General features: G+C 37.4%; 1 protein-coding gene across 3 annotated transcripts in view; it reads right to left on the reverse strand.

The window, feature by feature from the left end:
• The window catches only part of LOC109227267 (CHD3-type chromatin-remodeling factor PICKLE-like), a 26,576-nt gene continuing 14,533 nt past the window's right edge, over positions 646–12,688 (reverse strand). For all 3 annotated transcript variants that reach the window (XM_019392359.1, XM_019392358.1, XM_019392360.1), the window contains 13 exons: positions 10,404–10,513; positions 10,209–10,290; positions 7,325–7,522; positions 6,939–7,089; positions 6,726–6,831; positions 6,552–6,626; positions 5,970–6,031; positions 5,776–5,852; positions 5,164–5,294; positions 2,524–2,974; positions 1,695–1,827; positions 1,530–1,603; positions 646–1,389 (listed from right to left, as the gene is read on the reverse strand). In XM_019392359.1, coding sequence (XP_019247904.1) covers positions 991–1,389; positions 1,530–1,603; positions 1,695–1,827; positions 2,524–2,974; positions 5,164–5,294; positions 5,776–5,852; positions 5,970–6,031; positions 6,552–6,626; positions 6,726–6,831; positions 6,939–7,089; positions 7,325–7,522; positions 10,209–10,290; positions 10,404–10,513 — 2,049 coding nt within the window. In that variant the 3' untranslated portion in view covers positions 646–990. The remainder of the gene's footprint in view (positions 1,390–1,529; positions 1,604–1,694; positions 1,828–2,523; positions 2,975–5,163; positions 5,295–5,775; positions 5,853–5,969; positions 6,032–6,551; positions 6,627–6,725; positions 6,832–6,938; positions 7,090–7,324; positions 7,523–10,208; positions 10,291–10,403; positions 10,514–12,688) is intronic.

Below are 12,688 nucleotides of genomic sequence, written 5' to 3' on the forward strand. Positions count from 1 at the left end.
ACCTTTTCCCTAAAAACAAAGGTTATCTATATGAAAAAAAAATCACAATTTTATATGAAGTTACCTATTACATAAGATAAATACTAGAGCAACATATTAAGTAGCTCACCTCAACTCAATTATCACTTACGAGGCTATCGTTTATATTTGCTTCTCTAAGTAACTATAAACAATAATTGCACTTCCACCATACTAGATAATTTTGTATAATCGGATATTATTGATCCTTATTTCGTTATCAAGAAAGATGATTAGTATAGTCCAATGCACAAAGCATCACGTGTTCACGCAGAAAAGGATTACATATAGGCAATCTACATTGATGCAGAATGATTGTAATAGCTCTTATGTCATCGTTGCTCAGCGATGAATAATTTCTTCGTCACCAATTAGTTTACAACTATTGTATAATGTTCTGTCAACTTAAATTTATATTTCTCATAATTTGCATCGAGAAACAAAAGAAAATTTAGTATTTAAAAGAAAACAATCTATTAGAAAGAGTTCAAGTGACTTGGCTTGTGCACTCATTTGAATGTAATACTCTATGCAGTAGCTTCACTGATGAATGTGGTTATAGATGTCAAGATCAAGAAATCAAGCAAAGTTTTTTTTTTCGAGTACGAAATTTTCAGTCAAATGTAGTATTGCTAAAATAATGTGTATAATATATGAAACTGACTCGCCTTACATGTAAGGTTACAATACTTAAGTTATAATATCACATGTCCATTTATACATGGGATGCTGACAATTCAATCCTTTCATAACCAACAATTAAAGAGGCTAATCTCTGTTGTTTGGACCAGTAAGTATCTTCGCGTTTCAAAGTGAGTTCTTGACCAGTGCGACAAACAAATTTTAAAAAAAAAAATAAGGAAAACAGTCATTTCCCCTCGGTCATCATTCTATGATGGTTAATGAGAAGCTTGTTAGTTTCCCTATATAATTTACTTTCGCTCAATGAATGGAGCACCTCAAAAACCTGTTTCATTCTGTTATATCCATGGCAACATTGGTGGTACTAACATCAGTATCATCCTGCTTATCCACCATATTTATATCAGTATCTCCATTTGGTGTACTGCAGTGTTTTATCTCCCCTGAAGGAATAACATTGCGGCGCATATTGCTTTCTGCTATGCCTGGAGCTGTTAAATTGCTAGTACTCACTGCACTGGGTTTTCCACCTTCAGGTTTCCAATCTTCTTGAAGTTCTCTCCTTTTGAAAATAGAAGGATTCTGATGTTTCGAAGAAAGAACTCGATTCATCTCTTGAAAAAAGGCCTCCAGTGGGAGGAGGTTCTTTCTCATCTCCAAACTAGCTGGCTGACCTGCTACATATGTATTAAATGAATCTTGGCCATTTTCAGAAAGTACCTTGCACATCTGCAAAACAAATAAAAAGGCATAAAATATCTATGAAACCCTTGCTACAAAAATATGTTCTATTGACTTATTCTCGCAAATACGCATCAAATTATGCACGAGTTGAAGTCCTAAAATATGTTCGGCAGCAGAATACTCACCTTGTTGTAAAGCTGAGCAACACTCAAACGGTCCGCTTCACCATCACAAGCAACTTCAGAGATTCCCTGTGGAGCTACATTCAGAATACATGATGGGATGCTAGTCAGTAGCTTTACTACTACTACACAGTAGAGAAGCTTCAAGCACAGACTGGCTATACTTACAAATTGCAATAAGTTTTGGGAAATTATCATTCATTCCGGTATCAGTTGCATCAACACTCCGACTTGGTTCGTCTACAGTCTTGGTCTCACACTCTATCTCTTTACCAGGCAATTCATGCGGCTTTCCATAACCCTGAAGAAAGCACATGGATCTTAGTCTTTGATTTGATCCTCAAAATGATCAAATCAACCAATGGAGCTGCAAAACCAAGCTCTTAAAACATAAAACACATAGGAACAGAATGAGAAACAACAATCATAAGACATGAAAATGAGCATGTCAAAACAGAACAAAGGGCAAAAGCTGTCCCCAATGAGAAAACAAAGACTAAGTAACATATGACATTCTATCCGTGTAAGCTCACTAAGAAAGTCCTCAGATTGTAACTTCTGAACACAACAAAGGTTCTTTCTCGAGAGAACAAAAATTTCCCCAAGCTCTATTAATCATAGAGAAACCTCGCCTTCTATACAGTTCAAAACACCACAAGTTTACACAATCAATGGTTAATAACTAGCATGAACATGAAGTTCCATACAAGGCTAACCTGCTAACATGGCATGACAACAGAAATACACCTAGAGACTACAGGACCCCACTCAAACCAGGCTCATAGTTCTATGGCTCTTAAGGAGCGTAACACTAGATCTGCAATTCTCAGTTTTTCTTCTGAGATGACTTGACATCAGGAGGAGAATAAAAGAAAGAAGAAGAGAAGAAGCCGGGTTCGCTATTACCCTCTTTGGAAACACATTCATGCCCGATGGACTTCCAAACATAATCCAATGAACTCCAACATCACAAATTTTTGAACTAAAGATGACTTACAACAACTTCCCTCTGATACTCAGCATTAATTGCATTCTCGAGAAGCATCACCCGTTTCCTTATAAATTCAACTTGTCTTCTCTGCATTTCTCTAAAATGATATAACAAAGAAGAATCTTGGTGAAGTTGTGTTCTGTTTGAAGGATCGCTTGTGCCATGTGAGACTTCATGGGTACTCCCATCAGCATCCTTCACCTGATTCCCAACTGTTCCAGCATTAGCTGTATTTACACCATTTGGTGCTTGATAGATTCCTGGAGCAGAAACTTGTGCTTGTGAAACCCCTGAAGCGGGAAGCGCTTGAGAAGCTCCAGGAGCAGGAGGAACTTGTGGCTGAGAAGTTCCAGGCACGGGTAAACTTATAGAAGGAAGATTCAGCTCTTTACAGACAACTTCTTGGATTCTCAACTCTTTGTCATCAATAATAGCTTGCCATCTTCCATAACCATGCCTGAAAAACATAGAGCCAAGATTAAAAACCTCCAGAAGTAAGCAATTTGTGCACAGTAATAGAATTAATATTTGGGCTACTGCCCTGGAAATTTCAAGGAAAGGCACAATGAAAAAGTGCCGCCACACTGCTTACACAAACAACTTGCACTTCAAGGAAAAAAGTTCAGGGTGATGGTTGATATACTGATACCACACAACACCGGCATATGAACTAGATGAACAAACAACAAACATGGCTACATAAGATTCTAGTCATTAAAGAGAGACATTGTAGCAATCTCTTATTGTTTAGCAACTTTCCACGTGGAGCATAAGTAGATCACAGGAAATTCTTTTCACTTAGAGCGGCCAGTATTAGGATCATGTTAATTGATTACTGATACTGCACCTAACCTTGTCCTCATTAGAGTTCTTCCTGGGAAATTCTAGGTAAAGTTTGCTTGACAAGGAAGCTTGAACAACCAACCATATTGAAATTAGTGATAACTGTGTTTGAAATAGTTGAAAACGTGTGAAAATCCAAAATAATATTTGAAAAGGCATCAAAACCAATATGCTATTTTGATACTTCCTCTGTCCTAAATTCAGCACCAAACATTAATTTTCTGCGCGCCTCAAATGCCCAGTTTCTTAGGAATAAAATTTCAACTCTCTTGATCCAAAACTGACGGTGGATCGAGGGTATCGCACATACTCACTTATGTTTATACAGCCAATAAGTTTGAGAAGGGTAATTTAGTTGAGGAAAAAAAGCGTCACAAGTTTCTTTTTGTTGACATTATAAATGACAAAGACAGATTGTCATAGTAAAAACTAAAAACTTAAAGTCACATAAATTTGGGAAACAGACCCCAGTCTTCTAGTGACTCATGGAAATGGGAGTTGAGGAGTGATGGATTGTTCACAGTCAAGTCCTTGTACCAGAGGTTGTTGGTGTGGGAGGAGGCTCTTTTCCACACTCATCGATCTGGATACCTAGGGCACCTACGAAGGTGTGCTTTTTTGCATGGTTGGCAGCGAGGGGAGCGATTTTGACAGCTGACAACCTGAGGAGGAGAGGTATTACACACATTAGCTGGTGCTATATGTGCAAATGCTCAGGGGAAGAAGTTGATCATCTTTTGTTGCATTGTTCTGTGTCATCGGGCTTGTGGAGGGTAATCCTGAATTTTTTTGGTGTTCAATGGGTGATGCCAAGCACCGTAGAGACATGTTACATAGTTGGGCCGGCTTTCGTAGGAGAAGAAGACAACAGGCTTGGAAGTTTGCTCCGTTAGCACTCATGTGGATCGTTTGCGGGGAGAGAAATAGGAGAGCGTTTGAGGGGATTGAAAATAATTTTGCACATTTAAGGAATAGTCTTTTATCTTTGATTGGTTTTTGGTGCACCCATGTAGCACCTACTTGTATAGAAGACTGGGTGTCTTTTGTAGAGAATCATGTTTTGATGTAGTTTCTCTACCTTTTGGTATACCTCTTTTATACGGGAGTTTTTCCCTTTTATTAATACCATTTACCTTATAAAGAAAACATAAATTTGGGAAATGCAAGACATTGACAACCTTTTCTCTTGGTAAAGAATATTATTCCTTGATGGATAAGAAAAGTAACACTTCAATTTAGGATAAAAAAAATAAAACGACGAAAAAATAGTATACAGTGCAAAAGGAGATAGAAACCATATTTTCACCCTTTTGGACATTTTTCTCTTTAGTTCCAAAAAATCAAAGGAGTAAAGTATGACTTCAAATGTTCACTCTGTAGGTATCAAATAGTAATACATATTTTACATCTTAAAATTTTCATTTAAGTCAAATATTAACATTCAACTTAGATTGGAAGTAGTAGTAGTAGTATTCTACAATTAATTAGAATTTAGTGCAAATATTAGCATGTAGAGAAAGGGGTCAGGTAGTTGGGATAGATGAACGGAGGTCAATTAAGATGTATAAACTCAATCGAGGAGAGATCCATCATCTACCACAAGTTCTCAGCTTTTCATGTCAATCTGGAATTACATCTCCTGTTTCTGGGTTCATGGTCAACCACTACCTGCAAAAGGGTGACTAACCATGTGCTTGCTTTTCTTTCTAAAGGACAATTGCACATCTAAAATGGTGCATCAATTTCTTACTCATGACGTAAATCAGAGAAAAAAGAAAAAGATATGAAAAAAAGACTACATACTTTAGTACAGCTCGTAGTAGCAACAAATCATGCTCTTCCTTCCAAACTCGTCCGCCTTTTAATGCAGGAAACCAAGATACAATGTCCTTGGCAAAATGAGGACCATTTGTCTCTTCCGAGGAAGCCTTTACCTGAAACAACAGAAATTATTGGTGAAATTTTAGTGACTAGCCTACATTTAGAACTGTGGCTTATGGAAGTATACTTTTGTCATTGACGAGGGTATCAGAGATCACTGGAAAAAGTTAGTAGTTGCAAAACTATATATGAAATCCATGGATAAACTGCATATATAACTAGTTTACTGATACTAGACATTATGGGTATACTTCATTACTATACAAGTGGTACCACTTTCTTGTTGCAAACAATTTGCCTTTACCTATTAAAAAACTTCTCTCAAATGCATGCCGCATCTTAAAATTTACCGCAAAAATAAGCCCGTAATCCACATTAAGGCAATATAGTCCTATCATAGAACAAATGAAGCAGCAGGAAAGTAGGGACAGTTTGCAAAGTTAGACTGCAATAAAAGTTGTTCACAGCTGAAACAGCATCTACCAACAGCCACCAACCTTGAATTCCAGCAAGTTATCTGATTTAAAATTTTACCTTGTCCCTTATAAGAAGCAAAACTGCAATCCTCAGAAGCACATCTTGTATTCTTAGTCCTTCTTTTGGAACCCCATCTGCAATCCAAATGTTTTAACCCAATTGGTGAGCAGAAAGAGGGAGAGAGAAACTAAAGCAGTAAAGCAGATAAATAAGAGCTTCACAAAGCAAGACGTTAAGAACAAGTCTTTCACCTGTAAATGTTGGTGATTCGGTGATATCTTCAGCTATGTGAGACAAAAACAGATTTCCATAACTGTACGACAGATGTTAGTTTCAATGAATTGTTCTCCATTCCACATAAATCAAGTGCAGCTACTAAATCAATCTAAAGTGGGGGGAAATACAACAGTAAGAATTTGTCAAATAATACCATATGATCAACCACAATATATGAGAAGTCGTCAGCTGCAACTAACAGAGAATCAAATTTAAGTTCATTTGGCACCAATATCTTGCAATAACAGAAATAGCATCGCCGTGCACAACACCTCGGTGATTCAGTAGGCACGGTCAATACAAGAGGAGACCAGGAAGATCAGTGAAGAGCCACTTTTATGAAAGTCCTGAGATCTCTTCTCTTCCATTTTATAAATTTTTGCAATCATGATTACAAGGCATGTGATGTATTCTCTAAAAACCCTTTTAGCAGAGACATACCTACGGAAACAATTTAGTTAACACATTAACGCAGTCCATTTCTTTTATCAGGATGCCAGCAGCCAATGATAGAGAATTGAAGAATATACAATATCAAAGTTGATATCTCTACGTACTCTCTTATTTCTTCATAAGTTTTCTGCTTAAGCCGTGGTGTGAATTCTGCCCAGTCATAGTCACCAACTCCAAATCTGTAAAGATGATATAGTATTTCAATATGTACATGTTTTTGAGTGCACAACAGAGAAATAACAAAGAACTGAAAGGAAGATAGCAAGATGAGACCTCACCTCATTAAAATTTTGACAAATGCAGCCCTTTGGCTTTGATTAAATCCCAGTACTCTAAATGATTTTCCTTCTCCTTCCATCAAAGGAAGTGGTACCGAAGAGTCCACTGCAAGAATAAAGAACTTTTACTTAGATACTATCAAGTATCCTAATTGAGACATTTTTAATAAGTCGAGTTGAATTGCGAAACGAGATCAAGTGTTCATATTTCACCGCGGGATCTCTTTCTGTAAGGCCTTCTCACAACTGGCGCTCCAGGTAAAGCTGTCTCACCATCACTCAGATCAGCTTCATAGTTATCATCCTCACCGTCAGATGTCACCTCTTCCAGTCCAGCGAGATCATCGTCTTCAACAGACACCATCTGGGAGGAGAACGAAGAGTGTCATGACAAAAGGTAAGTATCAACTATCAACTTCTGAGAATTGACCACAAAAAGTAAATACTAAACATATAAATTACAGAAGGCAAACTCGAGAGAATAACTAGATTAATGTGGTCAAATAAAGTAGAGATTAATGCTCTGCCAACTCATTCAACAGAAGAAAATTTGAATAAATTTGAAAATGTAATGGACTCTTGTGAATGGCATGCCACACCTGTTTACGACTTCTCTTTCCCTTGCCCATACCATTTAATTCTTCAACTTTATGAATTTCATATCTATCTCGTAACAATTCTTCCCAGTAGGTTGCTCTCTCAGAATTGTTTACTGTTGCTTTGTTCTCCAAGGGAGGAGTTGAGGTATCTTCTTCTGGTGTTGCTTCTGCTTCTTCTATATACTCAAAATTAGCTACCTGAAACATTCAGCAGCTTTAGCTTGTCCAAGATCAGGGAACCAAATACAAAGCTCGAATGCAACCAGAGAAAAGAAAAAGCTCCAACGGGAAAAAAAAAACTTTAGGAGGACGATACTTTCACAACAAAACTAATATATTGATAGTAAGAACATAAAAGTTGTCTTCACATATGACTTTACTTTCTACTAATTCAGAGCTAATAGCTTCAAAACAACTTCAAATATACAAGGCCTGCAGATTTCCTTATTCTTGCTGAGAAAGGTTTTCTTTCCACAAGGTTATTCTTGCTGGAAAATCTTAGAGAAAACCAGTCAAAGTGTTTCTTGTTTAGGAGGTACTTAATAATCATGGGTAATGCCAAGAACCAAGCATATCAAGATGATCAGGAATACCTTTACACCTGAGAACACTTCTAGTATGAAGCTCTGGATTTTAAGTACCGAAATATCAAGCTCACATTTTCTTGGTGTTATCGTTAAATCAACTATTTATGAAGGTCATTCATTAAATTATTACAGCGGAAATAAAATAAAACTGTATTCAAGGTGCAACAAGGTAGAGACGCATGGCAATATGGTTATTGATAAAAGATCCTCCTATTCCACCTCATCCACTTCTATTTTATTCACAGAGTTCCTCCTCTTATAAGCATTAGCTATCTTGTGGAAAACTTCCGTATACCATCTTTTCCTTTAACCCTTATCGTTAAATCACATTAAATTAGCCTTTTACAACTTCATTTTGATGAAGTAAAGAAATTCCATTAAGGTCATATTTAAATTAGCGTTTTACAAATTTGATAAATTAAAGTATAACAATAGATGATTTATTACCAAGGTGACATGTATTATTCGTAATATATATATATATATATATATATATATATATATATATATATATATATAAGGTATTTATTATATCCAATGTTAAAGTGAGCAACTAACACCTTGCAAATGCAACTGGTTACATTATAAGTAGAAAGGGACATAAGTACATTCACTCAAGACATGAGCAATCATACTACAGTAGAAGTGTCTCCTTCTATATAAGACATTAGACTTCAGGGGAACCAAACAAATGTATTCTGTTCCTCCTATTTTATGTCAAGTGCAAGTATAACCTAATATTTTAACAGATTCAATTTAAGCACTGGGAAGGCCATCAAACAATCAGCTTATGATTAAGCATTTCAGAGGAGCCAAATGTGTGCTTCATATTCCTCTTTTTTCACGTCAAGTGCAAGTACAACCTAATATCTAACAGATTCACTTAGCACCGAGGAGGACACTATACGATCCCTAATAGCCAGCATAAGAAGTCTAAATTTCATTGATAGAGAAGTGATATCATTGTTAAGAAGTTGAAGCTTGGCAAGAGCTTAAACCTTGGGAGAAGTTGGATTTAGGAGACATGAATGTGATTGTAAAACCCGGTGCTTCTTAAGCTTAAGAGCTCCATCTATCCCCAAAAAAATAAAAAACATGAAACAGAGAGAGAGAGAGAGAGACTTTAAGGAGCTCATAGGAAACAAGGAAGCTAATATGACCAAAAGGCAAGAATCTTAACTTTGATTCAGTCTGGGTATCAATCCTGATGTTTGTCTATACCTTTTGAATGATTTAGAGCGCACAGGAAAATATCAATTATACACTGAAAATTCAATGAAATAAGCAAAGGATAGATTGTAAGATCAAAACATTATCGCAATGCATCTAACATAGGACTCAACATGATTACAAAAGTTAGTTCTTTTTTATAACCGAGAAATCCTCGAGGGTCAATGGCGCACGTTTGAAACTCGGCGGATAATAAGCCCGGCCTTGTACCATTCTCCACTTAAAATCAGGCTTTTGTATGAGGCAAGGTTCGAACCTGTGACATGCGCCTAGCCCACACTCACAAGTTGCCCTCTTTACTAGACAAAATCCCTGGGGGCTACAAATGTTAATATTATTACCAAGAGATAACAAAAATTTGTAGGTCCTTGTAGCTCAAAAGAAAAGAATCATGTTTAACCATTTTCTGGATGTCACTGTTCACCTAAATTAACTGAAGAAATCAGCTCATGATGCTAGTTGACTATCAATTAGGGCTTGCATGGCATTTAACGTTGGCATGTGAGCAGCTTGGACATAGTAAAGCTGACAGGATAAGTTGATAGAGGAGGAAGAGCCTTTAACCTACAGTGCAGAGGGACAAAGTATGTCCTAAATAATGGAAGTTTATAGCGATAATCCCCTTCCAGGCAGAAAAAATAAATACAAGGCGGTGCTGGAAAAGAGAACAGAAGGATATGAATGTGTTACCACAAGCTTCAAAACACCAGATGCTGGAAAGTTATAAACATGGGAAAGGTAAACTTTTTTAGACGGAACTGAACAGTATTAAATGCATTCTAAGTAGTGCTTGCATAAAGAGAATGTAGTTATGTAGGATGACTCTTGAACCTATGGAAATGGAACAGTATGATATCGGAGTCAGATATAAGGTCCGGCATATAGAAGACATGACCTATACCCAACAGATTGGCAAGGGACCATGCATGACCAAAACGTGAGCTTTTGACACTGAAGGTCACATGGTATAACTCCTTACCATAGAGATGTTGGGGGAAGATAGGTAAAATTCATTATCACTGCAAAATCACTTTCAATCATAAAAGTGTTATAGAGGAGATATAAACCTTAAAGGCCTTCAAAAATGAATCCTCTTCTTCATCGTCCAATACAGCATCCTCATCTCCAAATTGCTCGCGATTGAGCAATCTGAGAAAAGAAAGTAGAAAAATCTTTCATTCACGTGATATAAACCAATACCAACTCTAAACGAGAACTAAAGAAAAAAGAGAGAAACTGCACCTGACCTAAAGAAAACTCACCTATCTATTGCAGCATCATCGTAATGAATTTGCCGCAATTTTCCAGCCTCATCATTCTCATCAGCAAATAACTCTTTTGAGCCATACCTTATAATATCATCCAGTTCTTCCTGCGTTAAGATCGTATAAGCCACCTACCACTTTAGCATCATACATCTAAATGGCAGTTCTTTTGCAACAGCCAATAATGATGAGCGTCCACAGAATGTTTTGAATGTTGATCAATGTAAGACCAAAATTCTTTTTTTTGGGGGGGGTGGGGGAGGTAGGGAATGAAAACTGAATAAAATTTGCACTTGTTCGATTGTTCCTTCAATAATTATGATTAGGTATTGAAATCAGCCATTAGACTCGGTAGTACATCAACTAAGGACACTTATACTTTTCAATACAGTACAGTTGCACTGACCAAACATCACTAATTCCGCCTGGCCATCTATCTAACCAACCAAAGGAAATTAGTAGGAGACCATGTACCAGGTAATATCTTGGTCTCTGTAACAGAGAGAGGAGGGACACAATCACAAGCATATATATCAAGAAATACACAATATTTTGTTCAAAAGCACAAAAGAATTATATTAAAGCAAGATTCGATAGGACGATTTACTGATTGAGAGACACAAATCAAAAATAAATATTCTTTTTGGGAATTCCTTATGGTGAGATCTACATGATCACTTTTACGAAGCCAACAAGTCCCTCTTTAAGAATTTGGAAGTCCCAAAGTTTCATTTACTTACTTTCACCTTATGAGTTTCCCCTCACAATGGAAGTTAAATCACTTCGGTTCAAAATCGACGATTACTAAAATCTGACATTGTTATAGGTGCATCAAAGATTAAAGCAGTACTATGATAGAGAATGAAAGATTGAATTCTACAATATTTATGTAAGTTTTTCACAGAATATCTCTCAAAATTTACAATATTTTTATAGCTCTATTTTTTATTAGCCGAATCCCCGCACCCGTATCCATATCCGGATCCGCACCCCCGAATCTTAAAATTTAGATTTTGCCGAATCCGATACTCGGATCCGTACCCGTATCGGATACCCGCACCCGAATCCGAGCAACTTAGCTCTACCTCCACAAGCTAGGGGTAAGATCTGCGTACACAATACCTTCACCAGACCCACATACACTGGTATGTTGTTGTCTAAGCCTTGATGGGCGAAGTTACCTAGTACATATGCTCGTGGGATGTAGCAAGTACATATTATCCGGTCGAATAGTCAAGGTGCGCCAAGCTGGCCTAGACACCACCATTATATGATGCACACAAAATTGTAGTGTCTTCAACGACTTGTACACACTCAATGCAAGAATAATTTAATTGTCTAATGCATAACATTTCATCGTCTATTGAACACCCAGTATCCTCAGAACAATGTTGTCGCCTTGCGTCGACCAAACAATCCAAACAAAACAGTATAGTACAAAGGAACTTAAAGAATCACAATCGTTACTTCAGAAAGATGACAATTATTGAAGACTAGTATAAATAATCAAAAGTGTCCCTACTAGACAACTTAAATAATCAAGCTTGTCATTCGCGATATTACATCATAGAAACGAGATATGTCATTAGTGTATAGATTACGAGCCTTTTCCCAAACTAAATAACATGTCTGGAATGGACGGAACAAGGGCATCAACTTGGAATCAATAGATCGCCACAGGATACTACATAACTGAGCGGCGACCAAACCCCACAAAAAATCTCCGGCAAACAGTACCCCACGCGCCTCCACGCGCCACCAGAAGCTCACGCGCGTGAGCCCACGCGCCGGCGCGTGCACCACTTTCCGGCCATTTTTTGACGAAGTTCCTTCAGGGCAGTTGGATCGCCCTCAAATTCCGAGCCTACCCATAATTTTATTTTTCAATTCCGACCACTTTGAGTTTTTCCGGCGACTACACTGATTTTTCCGGCAGCTACAGTACTTTTCCGGCAAACACAGTGTTTTCTTCATCTGTTTCAGAGAATTTTCAGTTGATTCTTTTTGTTATTTGGTGATAATCCAACCATGTCTTTGGGAGTCGATGCTTTCGGGTCTAGAAACCCGGGTTCTGGCAGTTCCGGTGTTATGATTACCTCAGAACCTTTAATGGGAGGTTCAAACTACTTAGATTGGGCTTCATCTGTCGAGTTGTGGTGTAAAGGTCAAGGAGTTCAAGATCATTTAACAAAAAAGGCTAGCGAAGGTGATGAAAAGGCCAAAACACAGTGGGAGAAGGTCGATGCTCAGTTATGTAGTATCCTGTGACGATCTATTGATTC

The sequence above is a fragment of the Nicotiana attenuata genome, chromosome 6 (assembly GCF_001879085.1).
Source record: "Nicotiana attenuata strain UT chromosome 6, NIATTr2, whole genome shotgun sequence".
NCBI lineage: Eukaryota > Viridiplantae > Streptophyta > Magnoliopsida > Solanales > Solanaceae > Nicotiana > Nicotiana attenuata.